Source organism: Myotis lucifugus, unplaced genomic scaffold (assembly GCF_000147115.1).
Source record: "Myotis lucifugus unplaced genomic scaffold, Myoluc2.0 scaffold_413, whole genome shotgun sequence".
Classification (NCBI taxonomy): Eukaryota; Metazoa; Chordata; class Mammalia; order Chiroptera; family Vespertilionidae; genus Myotis; species Myotis lucifugus.
In genome coordinates this window covers 874,686-896,297 of record NW_005871461.1, presented here as the reverse complement: position 1 = coordinate 896,297, position 21,612 = coordinate 874,686, and the positions used below count along the sequence as shown (strand labels likewise).

The window sequence follows — 21,612 nt, the reverse complement described above, 5'->3', positions numbered from 1 at the left end:
GATGGACATTTAGGCACATGCCTTGGCTTATGTAACTAGTGCTGCACTGAGCATGGAGTGCAGATATCTCTTCAAGACAGTGATTTCACTTCCCTTGGGTATGTATCCAGAGCTGAGATGCTGGGATTGTATGGTAATTGTTTTTACTTTTTGAGGAACGTCCGTACTGTTTTCCATAATGGTTGTACCAATTTACATCCGTACCAACAGGTCACAGGAGTTCCCTTTTTTCCACATCTTTGCCAGCAGTTGTTATTTCTTGTCTTTTTTATAATAGCTACTCTGATGGCTATCAGGTGACATCTCATTGTGGTTTTCATTTGTATTTCCTGTTTTTAAAAAAATCTTTATTGTTGAGAGTATTACATATGTCTCCTCACCCCCCCCAATTGACCCCCTCCAGCACACACTTACCCCCATCCCAGGCCTTCACCACCCTATTGTCTGTGTCCAAGGGTTATGCATATATGCATACAGGTGATTTGTATTTCCTTGATGATTACTGATGTTGAGCACTTCTTCATGTACTTATTGGCCATTTTAAGTATCTTTGGGAAAAATGTCAATTCAGGTCCTCTGCCCGTTTCCTAACTGGATTATTTGTTTTGTTACTGAGTTGTATGCACTCTTTTATACTTTGAATATTAGCCCCTCATCCGATAAATGATTTACAAATATTTTCTCCCATTCAGTCGGTTGCCTTTTCATTTTGTTGTTTCTTTTGTTGTGTAGACGCTTTTAAGTTGGCTATGGTCCCACTTGTTTATTTTTGCTTTTGTTGTTTGTGCCTTTGGTGTAATGTAAAAAAATCACTGACAAAATTAATGTCAAAGAGCTTTCCCCCTGGGTTGTATTCCAGGAGTTTTATGGTTTCAGGTCTTACACTTAAGTCTTTAATCCATTTTGAATTGACTTTTGTAAGTGGTGTAAGACAGGGGTTTCAATTTCATTTTTTTGCACATGAATATCCAATTTTCCCAGCACCATTTATTGAAGAGACTATCCTTTCTCCATTGATTATTCTTGGAGAAATAAGTGTCACTGGGCTATGATACTTGAATTTCCAATATTAGTTAACTCTATCTGTGTGGGTTTATTTCTGGGCTTTCAATTCTGTTTCATTGATCTGTGTGTCTGTGGATTTCTGTTTTTTGCTAGTACCATTCTGTTTTGATTTCTGTAACTTTGTAATATAGTTTAAAATCAGAGAGTGTGATGCCTCCAACTTTGTTCTTTTTCAAGATTGTTTTAGCTGTTCAAGGTCTTTTGTGAATCCATACAAATTTTAGGATAGTTTCTTTCTATTTTTATGAAAAATGCCTTTGGAATTTTTATGGAGATTACATTGAATCTATAGATGGATTTGGGTATATGGACATTTTAATAATGTTAATTCTCCTGATCCATGAACATGTGATATTTTTCTATTTATTTGTATCTTCAATTTCTTTCATCAATGTCTTATAGTTCTCAATGTATATATATTTTAATTCCTTGGCTAAATTGATTCCTAAATATTTTATTGTTTTTAATATTATTGTAAATGGGGTTGTCTTCTTTATTTCTTTGATAGTTTTTTGTTAGTGTATAAAAACATAATTGATTTTTGTGTGTTGATTTTGTATCCTGCAACTTTACTGAATTCATTTATTAGTTCTAACCGTTTTTTTTGGTGGAATCTTTAGGATTTTCTGTATGTAATACCAAGTAATCAGCAAAAAGAGACAATTTTACTTCTTCCTTTCTGATTTGGATATCTTTTATTCCTTATTCTTGCCTAATTGCTCTGGCTAGGACTTCCAGTACTGTGTGGAATAGGTGTAGTGAGAGTGGGTACCTTAGTTTCGTTCCTGATCTTAGAAGAAAATATTTCAACCTTTCACTGTTGAGTATGATGTCGCTATGTGCTTGTCATATATGGCCTTTATTATGTTAAGATATGTTCCTTCTGTACCCACTTTTTTTAGAGTTTTTATCATGAAAGGATGTTGAATTTTGCCAGAGGATTTTTCTGAATTTATTGAGATGAGCATGTGCTTTTTAGTCTTTCATTCTAGTAATATGATGTATCACATTTATTGATTTGTGTGTGTCATACTCTCCTTGCATCCCAAGGGTAAATCCCACTTCTTCGTGGTGTATGATCCTTTTAATGTGCTGTTGAATTCTGTTTGCTAGCATTTTGTTGAGAATTTTTTCATCTATATTCATCAGAGATATTGGCTTATAATTTTCTTTTCTTATGGTATCCTTATCTGGCTTTGGTATCAGGATAATGCTAGTAGTCTTCTATAATGAGTTTGGGAGTATTCCCTCATCTCCAATTTTTTGGAAGGACTTGAGAAGGATTGGAGTTAATTCTCCTTTAAATTTTATTAGAATTTATCTGTGAAGCCATCTGGTCTTGGGCTTTTGTCCTTACTCATTTGTCTGTTCAGATGTCCTATATCTTCCACGATTTAGTCTTGGTAGGTTGTATGTTTCTCGGAATTTATCCATTTATTCTCGGTAGTTAGGGAAAGTTTTATATCAGTGGAAGGAAATGTTCACCAGTCAAGGTCCATCCCAGAGGCCAGCTAAGGGCCAGACTTGCAAGCGGACCTTTGTAAGGACAATGGTCCCCACGCCCATTTAATCCTCTCGGCATCTGCAGGATCCAAGAAATTCAACAGCAAACACATGGGGGATTCAGCACCAGGCAAAGCTAAGTCTTTGGCCCCCCTGCCACTCTGCCTCCTGTTCCCTGACTTCCTGTCCCTCCTTCCCATTTCCCTTTTTGTCCAAGGCTGTGCCTCCTTTTCCTGATCCATCCCCAGTAACAAACCTCCTGTCTACTTACTTCGTCCAACGGAGACAACAGCTGTGCATTGAGACACATTTCTCAGTTAATCCTGGGTCATTTCTTTCCCAAACCGAAGAACTGAGGGAGACAGTGGAGTCCCTCTCATGTCTGCAGGTTCAGGTTCCAAGAAGCCAAGACTCTGAAACACATGGTTTCCTTAAAGGGGAGCATTGGTCCCATAAACATCCCCATCGAACCCTGGGGCGAACCCCTCCGTCACTCAGCTGAGTGTGATACCGTGCGGAATAAAATTTACCCAATCCCTGTTTCTCATGTTCCAGGTCCAACAGTCAGCCCTAGAACAGGAGGTGGAACGAGAAATCAGACCTGCCCTCACAAGCTCATAGTCCAGTAAAAGCAGAGGCGACAGGCGTGAAAACAAACATTACAACGCCTTCCCCTCTGTCCTCACACCTGCACAGCACGTCCCAGGGTCCCTTGTCTGTGCTGTGATCTGATCCTCACACCCACGCTGTCCGGAGGGCAGGGTGGGCGTCACCATCTGCATTTTCCTGATGCGGAAACCAAAGCCTCTTAGCGAGGACGTGACTCCAGGGGCCGTGGGATGGGGATGGCGCTTGCTGGAAGCCCAGCCTCCCCGGGACCAGCAGGGGGCAGCTCAGAGGCCTCTGTCCTCTGTTTCCTGCCTCTCGTCCTCTTCGGCAGTTTTCAGGATCACGTTTGCCTTCCCCTTAGGTATATATCCCAGCCCACTGGGCTATGACACTTGGGACTACTCGAACCTGGACCCAGAGAGGTTCCGGAGAGAAGGGTTAATGTCGAGGCGAAGACGATGGAGAAGGGGTAAGGTCCCGCTTACGGACTCCTGTCCCCTTCCCCCCGGTCACGCCCAGCCACCATCTAGCTGGAGCAGGGAAAGGCCTTCCTATTGAAATCCTCAGGCCAGGTTCTCTCTCATGGATCCCCAAACCAGCCACCAAACTGACTGACATGTTCATTTAGGAGCCACAGTTAGTCAGCGCAGCGTCATTGTTGGTGGGGGGGGCGCGGTATTTTATATTATAATAATAGATGCCAGTTACGGTCTGCCGCGTGCCAGGCACCATGCACAGCTCTTCATCCTCTTTACTGAATCTTCACCACAACGAGCTGAAGGACACACTGAGTCCTCAGATGAGGGGACTAGAGTTCAGAGAAGCAACTTCCCCAGGCCAGCTTCCTTCCTGCAGTCAGCAGGTGCATGCAGAGCACCGTGTGCCGGGCCTGTGCCCGACAGACACGAGGATCCCCGGGGAGGCCAGCTCCCTTCCTGCAGTCAGCAGGTGCATGCAGAGCACCGTGTGCCGGGCCTGTGCCCGACAGACACGAGGATCCCCGGGGAGGCCAGCTCCCTTCCTGCAGTCAGCAGGTGCATACAGAGCACCGTGTGCCAGGCCTGTGCCCGACAGACACGAGGATCCCCCAGGGAGGCCAGCGCAGCCCCCGCCGCGCAGTCCTGTGGGAAATACAGGCAACACGATGATGCCGCAGTGAACGGGGCACTGAGACGGGGAACACGGTGCTGAGCGGCCCGGGGAGGGGCACCCAGTCCAGCCCTGAGAGGTTCAGTGAGTGGCAGGTAGGCCGAGATTTAAAGGATGTGTGGTTTAGGCTGCAAAAGGGAAGACGCCTGTTCCAGACAGAGGGAACAGCAGGTGAGAAGACCCAGAGGCATGCGGGGAGCAGAGAGGCATTCCTGTGGCAGCAGCGGGAGGACCGGGAGAGATAAGCAGCCGTGGGTGGCTGAGGCAGGATTCAAACTCAGGACTTCGGAGTGTGGTCCAAGGACCTGCAGCTCAGCATCCCTCTCAGCGGTTCTCAACCTGTGGGTCACGACCCCTGAAAATACATCCTGCATATCAGATATTTACATGACGATTCATAACAGTAGCAAGATTACAGTTATGAAGTAGCAACGAAAATAATTTTATGGTTGGGGGTCACCACAACATGAGGAACTGTATGAAAGGGTCGCGGCATTAGGAAGGTTGAGAACCGCTGCTCTAGCTGCACTGAATCAGACTGCAGTCTACCATGATCTGCTGTGATCGACAAGCACGTTCTAGTTTGAGAAGCCCTGGTGCAGGGCACAGGGAAGAACACACCGACAGCCTTGGCGGACAGTGCGGCTGCGGTGACCGGCTGGAGATGAGGATTCTCAGAGCCCGGCGCTGCTGTGTGTTCCTTTCCTACATGTTTACAGTTACTGGCTCACATGATAGGTTTGCTCTCCCAGCAGTGGTCATGGGCACACAGGAGTTTCAAGGTGAAAAGAAAATCTAACCTGTAAATTGTCTTCAAATGTAATGACATTTCAGTTAATACTCATTTTAAATCTTATGAGATTGATAGGTTGTTACTTTTTAAAGCATTTAACCCAGCATTTATTCATTTCAATTTTGCTGGGTTCTGAGGGTTTGGTTCTTCTTTTGAAGTCTTTTTTTTCCCTGTGCATTGAGTGCTTGTCCTGTGTACTCTGCATACATATTTCCTGTCATTGGTTCATTGGCCCTGTGAGGTAGTTAGTATTCATACCTTCAATGGGATCAGAGAGGTTAGGTAACTTGCCCAAGGTCACTCAGGAAGTGGTTCTGCTTTGCCCGAGGCAGGTTCTTTTGCTGTTGCTATTGCCTCCAGGGAGGGGGCAGTCTGCAGACCAAGGCTCCTGGTCTGCAGTGTCACCCAAGACATGAAGGATCTGAGGAACAACTTTTTCTCTTCCCTAGGAAAACAGATGTCTTTCCTCATTCCTAAGGCATACTTTTCTTACAAGGCTGTCCAGAGCGGCAAAGTCCCCTGTTCTCAGGTGAGTGGGGAGGCACAAACCCAGGCCCCTTGGAGCCCCATAAGCTCCAATGCCATCCGGTTAGTCCCACATCTCTGCACTCCTCACCCCACCTTCTTGGGAGGGGTGGGCCTGGATTTTCCCAAGTCCCAGAGCATGGGCACGGTGCGGGGCCTGGACACGGTGCGGGGCCTGGGCACGGTGCAGGGCCTGCTAGTACCAGATCTCAAAGCCCAAGCCCCTCTCAGGTATTTCTGGGCATCTCCGGATTGACTCTCGCGTTGTCTCCTGCTTTCCTGGGTCCTCAGCGTGCGCAGTCTGAGCAGCAGGGTGACCACGGGGGGTAGAATGGTTCCATCTCTGTGCTGTGGTGGGGAGGGGGCCCCAGAGCAGTCTTAATATATATATTATTAATTTCAGAGAGGAAGGGAAAGGGAGAGAGAGAATCATTGATCGGCTGCCTCCTGCACACCCCCTACTGGGGATCGAGCCCGCAACCTGAGCATGTGCCCTTGGCCAGAATCAAACCTGGGACCCTTCAGTCCGAAGGCCAACGCTCCATCCACTGAGCCAAACCGGCCAGGGCGCAGAGCATTCTTACGTTACCCCCATCCCAACGATGTCACCTAGCCTCATACACTCGGGGTAGTTGCTGGTCACAACATGAGAATAGATAGAAAAGTAATTGGACAGTCCATCGTGGGCAGATTGTCTTTGCAAATATCCTCTCTAGTCCTTACAACATTTCTGCTAGGTCGGTAATGATTATCTTTTTTAACAATATATATTTTTATTGATTTCAGAAAGTGAGAGGGAGAGAGAGAGAAACATCAATGATGAGAGAGAATCATGGATTGGCTGCGTCCTGCTTGCCCCAATACGAGCCCGAAGCCCGGGCATGTGCCCTGACCGGGAATTGAACTGTGACCTCCTGGTTCATAGTTCGACGCACAACCACTGAGCCACGCCAGCGGGCGGTAATGATTATCTTTATTCGGCAAAGGAAGACATGTCTCCCAGAGCTGAATCACTTCCCCTGGGCCACACAGCTGACGTCAGCTGACGTCAGGACGCTGTCAGCCTGGGCTCCTTCTACATCATTATGCTGCTTCTCCAACAAACAGGAGAGTCTAATAACGCAAATCAAGCCGGTCTCTGCATTTGTTCTCTGCTCTACTGTCAGGCTCACTGAGGCCTGTTAAGAATGAACATGGGATGTGAGGGCGATCTGGCTGCGACATCTGTCACCCCATTGATCGCCAGGGTTGATTCGGCTGATCTGGCTGGCTAGGCGGGTGCCCCCCTCCTCCCTCACCGATCCATGTGCATCCCTCCTGAAGCTGTGCGCTCGGTCGAAGAGGACGACCTTCCCGCCAGGAGAGGACCAGTCTTGGGTCAAGGGTATACGAGTAGCTGCGCTCCCCTGCTAGAACCTCCAAACAAGCTCTCAAGAATGAACATGATGCTTCATTGAGCCCTGGGAGTATTTTCTCTCTAACAAATCCCAGTCACCACTTTAAACTATAAACATCAGTATCTGTTGCACAGCCAGCTGCATGGTGTATGGGAAGTCCTTTCAGCTCTCTTCTCTCTAATCAAATATCATCTCTATATATTTATATATATAAAAGCCTAAGCGACTGAACGACCGAATGACCGATGGACCAGTCGCTATGATGTGCACTGACCACCAGGGGCCAGACGCTCAATGCAGGAGCTGCCCCCTAGTGGTCAGTGTGCTCCCACAGGGGGAGCGCCGCTCAGCGGACTGATGCTGGGCTCACAGCTGGCGAGCACAGCTGCAGAGGGGCAGCGGGGCCAGGATGAGTGGGAGCGCATGGCGCTCGGCCGCCTGCTGCTTCGTACACGACTACATCCCCCGAGGGGTCCCGGATTGCGAGAGGGCGCAGGCCAGGCCGAGGAACCCCACGGGTGCACGAATCTGTGCACCGGGCCTCTAGTATTTTTATAAAAGCAAAGTGGCAGTTGTTGAGACTGGTGGGCTGCTCGTCTGCCACTTGGTGGGCCATCTGTTTAGCGTCACTAAACTCCTACTCATCCTTAAAGACAGAACAGTGTCTTCTCTCCTTGGAAACCCTCTGGCTCTCCCAGCCGAGTGAGTCCCCCAGACAGAACGCAGCATTCCCACTCTGCCTTCTTATGATGCGCTGCTCGCACTGCGTCCGGCCTGCTCTCGGTTGGGCCGCAGTGTCTGCTGTTCCCTTCCTCTGTAGGAGAGAACCTCTGGTTTTCATCTGGGCACTGACGTGGCCAGATACAAGATTACTTCCTAGCCTCCCCGACATGGGTCGCCATTCGACAGACCCAGTTAATGAGATTGGGGGGAGGATGCCGGGGGGTGTCCCGGGAGCCTTACGGAAAGAGCACAGTGAGTCCTTTGTCTCTGCTGTTCTCTCCATTCTGCTCCCTGGAATGTGAGTGTAAGGGCTGGAGCGCTAGCTGTCATTTTGGACCCTCAGGACAAGGTTTCTATCCTAGGGAGGGTGGAACCTTGTGCTGGAAGAAGTCGGAGGCCTGAAGGGCTTATCCCAGCAGAAATACAAACATTGTCTGCCTTCAGGCTGTGATGTGGGAAAGAAGTTCCTCCTAGTTTGAGCCACTCTGTCACTCACAGACACACCTGATCTTCTCTCATAAATGCGTGACACTTTTCACACCTCAGCATAACTGTCTGTCGCTGTTCTCTCCCCTGCTGCCTGGGCGCTCCTCTGCGGGGACTGGGTTTCAGGTGGCCCCGGTGCATGGCTCGGTGAAATGTTTCCTGAAGGAGGTGCGGTGATGGCGCGGACAGCGGTCGCTGTTTTCACAGAGCTCTGCCCATGAGCAGCACCCCTGCACTTTGCACGCGATAGCTGCCTTACTCTCACAAGAACCCCACGAGGAAACAAAGGCATCGAGAATCCGGTGACGTGCCCAGGACCGCCGGCGGTCGAGCAGCAGGTCCGGGACGGGAACCCGGCGCCTCAGTCCCCGGCCCTTGCATTTTCTACATTAGCCTCTTCTCTCCACCAAGTTCCCGGGATGAAGGCCTGTGTTGTCAAGCTGTGCCTGAAAGCTCTCCCTCTACGAGAAGAATCAGAAATATCTAGGAAATAGCATGTCATCCATTAATTACAGGGCCAACTAATGGCCAAAATTGCATTACCTTTTTGTATTATTTTCACTGCCAGTCTGACTAAATTTGTTTTTCCCCCCTCTCCCCTGCAGTGGACTAGTGGACATTTAAAAAGCAGGAGAAACTGTTTATCCAAGAATTCAGAGGACACCTCACAATCACAGAACACCTCGCAAGGTACAGGAACTAGCTAAAAGGGAAGTGTCAGCTTTCGGCTCAGTGGTCGTCTCCAAAGCCCTCCTTTCTGGAGTTTGTTTCAACATAATTTGTCACCCTAGTTTGCCCCCTTCTAGCCTGGGCCCTGGCACCAAGTACTATCTTATGAGAGGACATGATTGTCTTTCAGTTCAACAAGCACTGATTAAGTTCCACTTTTGTAGAGAACTCTATCATGGCACCTGAGTTAGCGTTACACTTATTACTTGCATGCCTTTTTTTTCTCTCACTAAAATATGAGTTTCTTGAAGATAATCTACTTTTAGCACATAGTAGATGCTCAGTAAATGTTTCTTGGATCGGTGGATAGCTTAATAAATGGAAAAATCTATGGCCATAGGTGTATATCTGTATAAAATGCAAGTTAAGTTGTATAAATTTACCTAACCTACTTCCCCTAGTATTTCCCAATGATCCGAATTCACCCAGGAAACACAGATCTACCATGGCTGACCAACTCCCAATTGTTATTATTATTTTATTTTTTAGCTAATATTACTTTGACAGATCATGGTCAGACTCGGGCCTTGAGGAGAGCTACACAAGTCAAGAAAAGATCAGAAGCAAGAATATATGAGAATATGCTTCCTAAAAAGGTGAGCACAGAATTGGAATTTAATAGTAGAGGTGATTTAAAAGGGGCCAAGGGATAGAACTACAAAAGCTAGCACTGTTGAGATGTCAGGGTAAGAATTTGGGTACTTCCAATGGTAGACTCAGGTGACGCCGCCAGGAAATCGCCTAAGGCAGTGGTCGGCAAACTGCGGCTCACGAGCCACAGGCGGCTCTTTGGCTCCTTGAGTGTGGCTTTTTCACAAAATACCGACTTCTGCACATGGGCCACGAAGTTTCAATCACACTGTACGTGCGCGCCCGCACGTGGTATTTTGTGGAAGAGCCACACTCAAGGGGCCAAAGAGCCGCACGTGGCTCGCGAGCTGCAGTTTGCCGACCACGGGCCTAAGGGTAATTCCTGGCTGAGGTGAGCACAAATGAAGTAAATGTTTGTCTGGATTTCTCTGGGCGTTTAAATGCTTGAAATTCAGGAGCCTGGGTGTACTGAGAAGAGAGCACGGAGTCTCAGTTTGCTGCTCTATAAAATGGAGACAGTAGTTCCGCGGTCATGGTGTTATGAGACTTCCCTGAGGTGGTGGTGGTAATTATCATGTAATAAGCCCTCCATGGCAGGTACTTGCTAACCCTGTGCGGGCAGTACTTGTTGTTTAACTGTCTCTGCTCCGAGATCATGACTCTGCTTTTCTTTAGTTTATTAGTGAGGAAGATGATGCTCAGAACGAGTACTCATTTGTCCAAGTTCACAAAGCAAATAAGAGAGAAAGCCTTGCCGAAACCGGTTTGGCTCAGTGGATAGAGCGTCGGCCTTCGGACTGGAGGGTCCCGGGTTCGATTCCGGTCAAGGGCATGTACCTGGGTTGCGGGCACATCCCCAGTGGGGGATGTGCAGGAGGCAGCCGATCGATGTTTCTCTCTCATCGATGTTTCTAGTTCTCTATCTCTCTCCCTTCCTCTCTGTAAAAAATCAATAAAATATATTAAAAAAAAAAAGAGAGAGAGAGAGAAAGCCTTGCATGCAGGTCTGTCCGGCTCTGCGCCTGAGCTCCTAACCATGGAGCCTTGCCACGGCACAGTCCACGGAGCACAGGACCCCCGGGGCCGTGTTCTCGTCTTCTTCTCCCCGCCCCCCATGCGCCCCCATGCGCCCCATGTGCCCGGTAGTTCCTATCAGTGGCACCCGCCGTGCTGTGTAGGGGAGAGGGGCCCTTAGGGCCCTGCACAGGGCAAGAGGTTGGGGGCTTTCCGAAGACACCACCGAGCAAAGGACTTATACCACGGAGTTTGGCAAGGACAGCAAGCATTGCAGGAGGCTTCTTGAACCTTCTTCATTTCTTCGTATTTATTACCACTGCCCGTTTCCTGTCCGCGCTTAGCAGGAAGCTTTTGAGAAGTAGCAGGGCATGGTGGCAAGAACAGGCAGCATGGGTTCAAATCTTGGTGCTGCCTCCCATCAGCCGTGCTACTTGAGGGAGTTGCTTAACTTTCCCGACCTTTTTCTATAAAATTGGGGAAAATGAAGCCCAGCATTGTTATGGTTTCATTTTTATTTTTTAAATTAAATCTTTATTGTTGAAAGTATTAAATATGTCCCCTTCCCCCCCTCCATTGACCCCCTCTACCCCGTCCCCCCTCCCCGCCCCAAGCCTTCACCATCCTATTGTCTGTGTCCATGGATTATTTCATATAATTATTATAGTTCTTTTATATAAAATATGTAATATTATCTACTCAATCTTGCATCTTGATTATTTTAATCTATTACACCTAAAGCAATGTTTTAGTACCAACTCTTCATAAATATTTTATTTTTATTTTGTTAATTCTCAACCGAGAATATTTTTCCCATTGATTTTGAGAAAGAGTGAGTGGAAGGGACAGGGAGAGACAGAAAGAGATTGTTTGCCACCCGCACTCACTCCAACCAGGGCCAGGGATCGAGCCTGCAGCCTAGGTACATGCCCTTGACCAGAATTGAACCCGAGACCCTTCAGTCCTTGGGCCAGCACTCTAACCACTGAGCGACCAGCTAGGGTTTCATAAACATTTTAATAGTGGCATGCTATTCAACAAGCACCGATTAACTGTTTCTTTGGTTAGGGATAGTAATATCTTCTTGAACATTATTCTAACCTTTTGTTACAGTAAAACAACATCTTAAGCACTAGTCAACATCTTGGTGCCTAAGCCGTTTTTCTTTCTTTTGGGTAACTTCCTTAGGATAGCATCCTAAAATGAGAGTTACCAGCTCAAAGGACAGGAATGCCTTTACTTTTCTTTTCTTCTTCTTTTTTTTTTTAAAGATTTTTTTAAAATATATTTTTATTGACTTCAGAGAGGAAGGGAGAGGGAGAGAGAGATAGAAACATCTATGATGAGAGAGAATCATGGATAGGCTGCCTTTTGCAAGTCCCCCACTGGGGATTGAGCCCACAACCCGGGCATGTGCCCTTGACCGGAATCGAACCTGGGACCCTTCAGTTCCCAGGCTGACGCTCTATCCACGGAGTCAAACCGGCCAGGGCCCTTTACGTTTCTTAATGCTGTAAAATTGACAGTACCCTTTATTTCCCCCCCTCTCTTTCCTGCTCAGTCTCACCCTGCCTGCAAAATCCCCGAGATGTCTTCCAACCTCTTCAACATTTACGGGAAGAGTCCTCTGGTTGTTTACTACCTGCTGAACTACGCCACCCTGCGGCAGTGTGGCAGAGACGTGCTGATGACCAGGACGGAAATAACCAAGACCGTCCCATATCCTTCCCCGCTTCCTCTTCCCAGAGCATCCAGCCCTTCATACAGCGCCTGGCACATAGTAGGTGCCTGTCAAGGGTGGCCATTGATAGAAGCCCAAGGGTCAGGATCTTGCTCGTTTTAGTTCCACATCGGCCTCATGAACTGGCTGCGGGACCCTGGGCAAGTCGAATTACCTTGTGTAGAAAGCGTCTTCCCGGTTCCAGGATGCATGGGCTAACCAGGTCCTCGAACACTGCAACTCAGTCACGCCTCCCGGACGCTCACTGACCCTGGGGTGTGTGTTGGTCAGGAATTTTGGGTGTGTTTCTCCTAACACACATCCCTTCTCCCAGGCACATCAGCCAATTCCTGGCCCCATTGACGTTTATCCTAAAGATCTGGGAGAAAGCTCAGATCTTAAGAAAACAGGTGTGCCATGTGCTGGTGTCCTGAGTCTTAGCAGTTTGCCACAGAGGGTCAGATACGGATTCAAACAGACCTGGCTGAGTGAACTTAGACAAGTTCTAGCTTCTCTCTGGGCCTCATTTTTTCGTCTGTAAAATGGGGATAACAGGCCCTCCTCGTAGGACTTTGCAGAGTACAAGCGCAATAGAGGCAAAGGCTGAGCATGGTGGCTGGCAGGTAACGAGTGCTTGAATGGTACCTATCTACATACAGCTCCGCGTCAAGAGGCTGCCCTATCACACTGCATATCCTCAAACCTCTTCTATGTCGCATTTCATGGAGCTTTATTGTTTATGAAATGCTTTTCCTTCTATCACCTACTGTTCTGTAAAGACAGTGTAGTGTAGTGGGAGGAGCCTGGCTGGGCACACACAGGCCTGGGACAGAGGGAGACAAAGAAAAAATTTTGACATACAAACATGAGCAAGGGATTGAGGCCTTGGTCCTGAAAGGAAAGAAAAGATGGAATTCCTTCCTATTCACACTATGATAACAGTAAGAATCTTAGATGACAGTGTGAAAAAAGTGGCCCTTCTATCAGCAGGAAGAGAGAAGAACTTCATTCCCAGACAGGGAGTGGCCTAGCCGTGGTGGGGATAGCCTCTTTCCAAAGCAGGCCCACTCTGCGTCTCCCGCCCTCCGCCCCCTGCACCAGGCACCTGCCTCCAATGTGCTGAGAGGCAGTAGCGACCGGCAGGGAGGGGTTTTCCTTGACCATGAATGTCACTGAGTCCAGCCTGACCTACGCTGATGTCATCAACCTGACCCTGTGCAACATGAAGAAGCGAAGGGACAACCTCCTGCAGCTGACCCAGTTCCGGTGCAATGAATGGAGTTACTTTGACGAGTACCTAGCAGAGCTGCAGGACAACTTCCTCAAGTGAGCAGGGCATGCGGGGGGAGCGGGTAGGGAGGGCGGCAGCGTTCAACACCTGTCCGTCGTAGGTGTTAGAGGAACTCTGATGGGGGGGCTAGCCCCATGCCATCCTAAGCACATTCAGCTTTCCTTGTGGCCAGAATGTAAGCTCCACGAGAACAGAGACCAGATCTTCATTTCATTCAAACATTGACTGGGTTTTAGATGATATTAAGGAATTCCTTTTGGTGTGTTCCTTCTTAAAAGGTATTATAATAGTTTTGTAGTTGTGTTATTTTCTAAGAGTCATATCTTAAGGAGGTACATAATGAAGTATTTATGAATGAAATGACATGGTGTCTAAGATTTGCTTTAAAATAACCCACTAGGGGTGGGTATTGGTGTGGGGACACAGGGAGTGATAGGTTAGACGAGATTGGCCTTATGTTGATAACTGCTGACGTTAGAGAACGGGTAAATGGTGTTCTATACTCTTCTTGCTCTTTGACCATGGCCTGCCTACTTTATTTACTTTTATATATAAATTTTATGTTATAAAATTTCAAATAGATTTTTTAAAAATGGTGGACATAACAAGAACAAAGGTGACACTGTCGATGTGGAATATTCCATGCAGATGGGCTGGGCCCTTTCGGACACGAGTCACCACTCTTTTCTCTAATAGAGCACATCGGTTAGGACACAGTGGTCGGCAAACTCATTAGTCAACAGAGACAAATATCAACAGCACTTCTTCAAAATAGACTCGCCCAGGCCGGAAGCCGACTTCTGTGCATGGGCCACAAAGTTTAATGGCACTGTATGTGTGCGCCCATGTCGTATTTTGTGGAAGAGCCACACTCAAGGGGCCAAAGAGCCGCATGTGGCTCACGAGCCGCAGTTTACCGACCACGAGGTCCGTATTTTGTGGAAGAGCCACACTCAAGGGGCCAAAGAGCCGCATGTGGCTCACGAGCCGCAGTTTACCGACCACGAGGTCAGGAGCACTGACCTTTGCAGTAGTGCTCATGGAGTGGTTGTGCGAGTGAAAGATGTCCAGCTCAGTGCCTGGCTCAAAGGAAGTGCTCAGTGAATGACGCTATTAGAGAATACACACAAGCCCATACCACGAAACTGCGGGTCCAAAGGGAAGTATGCGGTGGGAGGCCTGGAGCAGCCCGCCCTCGCCCCGCCCCCCCCCCCCCAGGAAAGGCAATCCAGCAACTATTTTGCAGGGTTCTCTGGTCTGAGTGAGGAAGAGCCTCGTTTGCACACGCAGGTGGAGCCGTGCGGGGAAGGCGCAGGGACAGTGCTGCTGGAGAGGTCCTCACACTTGTCTGGGGCGAGCATCCACAACTCGGAGGGCTTTTTGCAGAGCTCTCTGAAATGTTTCCACACGGGACTCTCCTACAAGCTCAGGATCCTCTTACTAGTGGAAAGCAGGAGCCGAAGATGTGTGCAGGCTGCCACAGCTCAAGAAATGACAGCGCAGAAAATGTTATCCAGGAATTACATCCAAGTTTTCCGTTAGAAAACCTGATCATGACAAGGACAACTGGCCGCTGGTTTCGATCTCTTCACTGCGAGCAGAAACAGGCGCCGGAAAGTGAAGACAAGGTTGTGGCAGAAGATCGCGAAAATGAGAATGTTGTGTAACACAGTTCTTCCCTTGGACTTGGGAAAAGACCCCCATCGTTGGAATAACTGCTGGTTGAGGCACAGCTCGATGCTAGTTTATAAATATCTGTCCTACATCTATCCTCCCACAGCAGAGAAGTATAGGACGACATCTTACTTCACTCTAACATATATTTACTGCTATTTTGTCTGCCTTGAACACCCATAACCTGCTGCTCCATCAAGCAGATGTCCACATTTCAGAAGTCAGCTGGTATATTACCCAACTCAGCATTCCCACTGTGCATCCCAAGCTTATCTAAAGACAGTCCACTGAAAACCTCCTGTGATGCCAGCAGCAGCAGCCAACATTACCGAGCACTTCCTGTGTCCCAGGCACTGTGCTAAGCAACTGGCCTGCGGTAACTCAACCCTCCACAGGCCTTAGGGCAGCGGTTCTCAACCTGTGGGTCGCGACCCCTTTGGCGGTTGAACGACCCTTTCACTGGGGTCGCCTAAGACCATCCTGTATATCAGATATTTACATGACGATTCATAACAGTAGCAACATGACAGTTATGAAGTAGCAACGAAAATAATTTTATGGTTGGGTCACAACCTGAGGAGCTGTATTTGAAGGGCCAGAAGGTTGAGAACCGCTGCTAGGTGCTATTATTCCCATGTGGAGGTGAGTACTTGGCGTGGAGAGGTGAATCCATTGGCCCCAGGTCTCACAGCAAGTGCAGAGCTCCGACTGGAATTCAGCCGCCCTCCAAGCTCAGCTTCAGCTTCCTTCCCGGTGGTGGATCCCTCGCCTCCTCCTAATTGGAGGATGTGTTCCTTGGGTCACGGGCCGCCCATTTTGCTCTCTGTTCCCAGGGCTGCTGGGACCTCAGTCACACAGCAAGGGCTGAGCTGCTGCTCCGCGATTAGCTCTCTGTTCATCAGTTTCTCTTGACAGGTGTCATGAATGAATTTGTAGATACTTGCCTCTCTTTACCTACGAAGATAGGAGAGAAAAGTTCATATGGGCTCTGTAGTCTTTTTCCCTGTGTGTCTTTTCTCCCACAGGGAGACGAAGAATTTAGACCAAAGAGAAGCCGATAAAAGAAGGGCAAACCGCACATTCATCCCACCTCCAGCCTTTTATGAGGAAACCCTGGAAAAGAAACCTAAAGCCGACCAGGAGAAGGAGACCGAATTTCTTCTAAGGTTTGTTCAGAAAAAAAGATCAGGGGAAAAGTAGAAATCTGAGCAATGTAAGAATTGTTAATAATGGAAAAATACATCGAAGTTCACTCACTCTTCTGTGTCCTCGGTTCTCATTTTTAAAGTAGTCATGGTGGCAGAAAGAGTTGCCAGTGATTTCGTACTTCCTCCGTGTCAAGTGTTTGTTCTTTCTGAGATGCATGGGTCAGAGCTCTTTGGTTGCAAGGGCCAGGAAACCAGCTCAAACTAGCGTGAGCAGAAGGAAAATCTAGTGGCTGCAGAACCAGGCAGCCCACAGGTAAGTTGGCTACAGGCACGTTGGTCCTAAAGGCTCAATGATATTTTCAGGATCGCTTAGCATAACACTCTCCAGGTCCCTCCATGCTGTCTCAAAGGGTAAGAGATCCTTCTTTTTTACTGCTGCATAGTATTCCATGGTGTAAATGTACCACTGGTCTTTTATCCACTCCTCTACTGATGGGCACTTGGGGCTGTTTCCAAATCTTAGCTTCTAAATCTTAAAAAAAGATAATTTCGCCCTAGATGTTTTGGCTCAGTGGCTAGAGTGTTGGTCTGTGGACTGAAAGGTCCCAGGTTTGATTCCAGTCAAGGGCACATGCCTGGGTTGCCGGCTTGATCCCCAGTAGGGGGCATGCAAGAGGTAGCCAGTCAATGATTCTCTCTCATCATTGATGTTTCCATCTCTCTCCCCCTCTCCCTTCCTCCCTGAAATCAATAAAAAATGTATTTTAAAAAAAGATAATTTATTTTTTAAAATATATTTTTATTGATTTCAGTGAGGAAAGCAGAGGGAGAGAGAGATGGAAACATCAATGATGAGAGAGAAACATTGACCGGCTGCCTTCTACACGCTCCACACACTGGGGATTGAGCCCGAAACCTGGGCTTGTGCCCCGACCGGGAATCAAACAGTGCCCTCCTGGCTCAGAGGTAGATGCTCAACCACTGAGCCACACCAGCTGGGCGTCTTTGTTATCTTTTTAATGTCCGTAGGATCTGTAGTGATGTCTCCTCTTTCATTTCTAAGATTAGTAATTTGTGTCCTTTCTTTTTTTTCTTCTTAGTTAGCAAGGCTAGAGGCTTATCAATTTTATTGATCTTTTCAAAGACCCAGCTTTTGGTTTTGTTGATTTTCCCTATTGATTTACTATTTTAAATTTTATTTATTTATGCTCTAATTTATTTGTTTTTAAATTTTTGAACAGTTGGGTTTATTTCAACAGCAAATGTGAAACTCATGCTTTAGGCAAGAGTACTACAGTAATTATATCAGGAATAGATGATTTCATACACTGTGTGCTCTAACTTTTTTTATTCTTTTCTTTTGCTTACTTTGGATTTAATTTTTTGCTCTTATTTTTCTAGTTTGCTCTTATTTTCTAGTCAAAAGTTAGATTGATTTTAGTTCTTCTTTGGCAATATCTTATTTTATTTTATTTTTTAAATATATTTTATTGATTTTTTACAGAGAGGAAGGGAGAGAGATAGAGAGTTAGAAACATCGATGAGAGAGAAACATCGATCAGCTGCCTCCTGCACATCTCCTACTGGGGATGAGCCCGCAACCCAGGTACATGCCCTTGACCGGAATCGAACCTGGGACCTTTCAGTCCGCAAGCCGACGCTCTATCCACTGAGCCAAACCGGTTTTGGCTGGCAATATCTATTATATAAAAAGCCTGTGGTCATCACACCATCATGCCTTAATGACCAATCAGCAGGAAGCTGCATGCGTGGAGTGGGCGGGGCTGCATGCGCAGTGAGGCCTGTGCAGGTGGGCAGGGACTTGACTCTGGAGGACTTGACAGGAGGTGTGGGCGGGTTTCTGGGTCCCGCCTCCCACCATGGGACTTTCTGGGTCCCTGAGCCACAGGACTCTGGGTCCTGGGTCTCACGCGATTTCGCGCGCTGGGCCCTTAGTATGTATATAATGCTATAAATTCCTCTCTAAGCACTGCTTTCAGCATCCCCAAAATTTTAATAAGTTGTATTTTCATGTTCATTTAGTTCAAAGTATTTTAAAGTTTCTGTTGAGATCTCTTCTTTGACCCACATGTTATTTAGAAGTACGTTATTTAGAACAGTGGTTGCCAACCTTTCGGACCTCACAGACCACCAGTGGTCCGTAGACCACTGCTTGGTGACCGCTGATTTAGAAGCACGCTCTTTCTCTCTCTAGATCAGGCTTTCCCCCATCTCCTTCCCCTAGGTGTGTTTTCTTTGCCTTTCTTTTTCCTAAGCTCCAAGGACCCTTCTTTGGCCTCTGTAACTTATTTCCTGAGCCCACACAGCCCAGCTGGCTCACTTCTTCCAGGGCTCACTTCTAGCTCTGTGACTGTCTAAATCAGCGGTTCTCAACCTGTGGGTCGCAACCCCTTTGGCAGTCGAACGACCCTTTCACAGGGGTCGCCTAAGACCATCCTGCATATCAGATATTTACATGACGATTCATAACAGTAGCAACATTACAGTTATGAAGTAGCAATGAAAATAATTTTATGGTTGGGTCACAACATGAGGAACTGTATTTAAAGGGCCAGAAGGTTGAGAACCACTGGTCTAAATAAACTTTTACTTGTATTTGGCGGGGGAGGTATGTTATTTAATCTCCAAGTATTTGGGGGCTTTCCAGTTCTCTGTTATTGATTTCTATTTGATTCCATTTTGGTCTGAGAACAGACATTGAGTGATTTCTGTTCTTTTAAATTTCTTTTTTTTTTTAAATCCTCACCTCAGAATATTTTTTTCCATTGATTTCCAGAGAGAGTGGAAGGAAGGGAGGAGGGGGAGAAAGAGAGAAAAAAACATCTTTTTTTGTTGTTTTTAATATATTTTTATTGATTTCAGAGAGAAAGGGAGAGGGAGAGAGAGGAGAGAGAAACATCAATGATGAGAGAGATTCATTGATCAGGTGCCTCCTACACCACCCGCCCTCCCGACTGGGGATCAAGCCCACAACCCTGGGATGTGCCCCTGACCAGAATCAAACCCGGGACCCTTCAGTCCGCAGGCCTACACTCTACCCACTGAGCCACACCAGCTAGGGCAGAAATATCTTGATCAGCTGCCTCCTGCACCCCCACAGAAGCTAGGGAACCTGCAACTGAGGTACAATGCCCTTGACCGGGAATCGAACTTGCAACCCTTCGGTCCATGGGCCGATGCTTTAAGCACTAAGCCAAACCGGCCAGGGTTTAATTTCTTCAGGTATATTTTTTGGCCCAGAATGCAACCTGTCATGGTATATGTTACAGGTAAACTTGAGGAGAAGATATATTCTGTTGTTGGGTGGTGTGGTCTATAGATAACAATTATATCTAGTTGATGGATGGTATTGCTAAGTTCAGTTATGTCCTTACTGACTTCCTGCCTGCTGCATCTGTCATATTCTGATAGACAGTGTCAAAGTCTCCAACTGTGTAGTGGATTCATATATTTGTCCTTGTCGTTCAATCAGTTTTTGCTTCATGCAGCTTGATGTTCTATTGGTAGGAGCATACACGTTAAGAATTATGTCTTCTTGGAGAATTGACCTCTTTATCATTATATAATAACCTTATTTATTCCCGATAACTTTCCTTGCCTTAAAGTCTGCTTTGTCTGAAATTAGTATAGCTACTTCTGCTTTCTTTTTTCTTTTCTTTTTAAATTAAATTAATTTTTTATTGTTTAAAGTATTACATATGTCTCCTTTTTCCATGATTGACCCACCAGGACAAGTTGAGAGATCTTTTTTTTAAATTTTGTTTTATTGCTTAAAGTATTACAAAGAGTATTACATATGTCTCCTTCCCCGCCCCCCTTGACAATCCCCTGGCCTCCCCTACCCCCCAGTGTCTTGTGTCCATTGGTTATGCTTATATGCATGCATACAAGTCCTTCGGTTGATCTCTTACTCTCCCCCCTCCCCCCCGCCACCACCACAACCCTCCCCGGGCTTCCCGCTGTAGTTTGACAGTCCGTTCAATGCTGCTCTGCCTCTGTATCTATTTTTGTTTATCAGTTTATAATGGTCTGTATTATCTATAAATGAGTGAGATCATGTGGTATTTTTCCTTCATTGACTGGCTTATTTCACTTAGCATAATGCTCTCCAGTCCCATCCATGCCGTTGCAAATGGTAAGAATTCCTTCTTTTTTACAGCAGCATAGTATTCCATCGTGTAGATGTACCACCGTTTTCTAATCCATTCATCTACTGATGGGCTCTTAGGCTGTTTCCAAATCTTAGCTATGGTAAATTGTGCTGCTATGAACATACGGGTGCATATATCCTTTCTGATTGGTGTTTCTGGTTTCTTGGGATATATTCCTAGAAGTGGGATCACAGGGTCAAATGGGAGTTCCATTTTTAACTTTTTGAGGAAACTCCATACTGTCTTCCATAGTGGCTGCACCAGTCTGCATTCCCACCAGCAGTGCAGAAGGGTTCCTTTTTCTCCACATCCTCGCCAGCACTTGTCGTCTGTTGATTTGTTGATGATAGCCAGTCTGACAGGTGTGAGATGGTACCTCATTGTTGTTTTGATTTGCATCTCTCAGATGATTAGTGACTTTGAGCATGTTTTCATATGTCTCTTGGCTTTCTGAATGTCTTCTTTTGAAAAGTGTCCATTTAGGTCCTTTGCCCATTTTTTGATTGGATTGTTTATCTTCCTTTTGTTAAGTTGTATGAGTTCCCTATAAATGTTGGACATTAAACTCTTATCGGTGATAACATTGGCAAATATGTTCTCCCATGCAGTGGGCTTTCTTGTTGTTTAGTTGATGGTTTCTTTTGCTGTGCAGAAGCTTTTTATTTTGATGTAGTTCCATTTGTTTATTTTTTCGTTAGTTTCTAAGGCCCTAGAAGCTGTATCAGTGAAGAAATTGCTTCGGCATATGTCTGAGATTTTGTTGCCTTTGAATTCCTCTAGTATTTTTATGGTTTTCCATCTTACATTTAAGTCCTTTATCCATTTTGAGTTTATTTTTGTGTATGGTGTAAGTTGGTGGTCTAGTGTCATTTTTCTGCATATATCTGTCCAATTTTCCCAACACCATTTATTGAAGAGACTGTCTTGATTCTATATTCTTGCCTCCTTTGTCAAATATTAATTGAGCATATTGGTTCGGGTCAATTTCTGGGCTCTCTATTCTATTCCATTGATCTATATGTC

General features: G+C 46.5%; 1 protein-coding gene across 1 annotated transcript in view; it reads left to right on the top strand.

The window, feature by feature from the left end:
• The window catches only part of FAM227A (family with sequence similarity 227 member A), a 32,973-nt gene that overhangs the window by 3,334 nt on the left and 8,027 nt on the right, over nt 1-21,612 (top strand). The window contains exons 3-9 of the mRNA XM_023743783.1: nt 3,539-3,646; nt 5,569-5,648; nt 8,856-8,940; nt 9,469-9,575; nt 12,146-12,303; nt 13,478-13,630; nt 16,295-16,435. Coding sequence (XP_023599551.1) covers nt 3,539-3,646; nt 5,569-5,648; nt 8,856-8,940; nt 9,469-9,575; nt 12,146-12,303; nt 13,478-13,630; nt 16,295-16,435 — 832 coding nt within the window. The remainder of the gene's footprint in view (nt 1-3,538; nt 3,647-5,568; nt 5,649-8,855; nt 8,941-9,468; nt 9,576-12,145; nt 12,304-13,477; nt 13,631-16,294; nt 16,436-21,612) is intronic.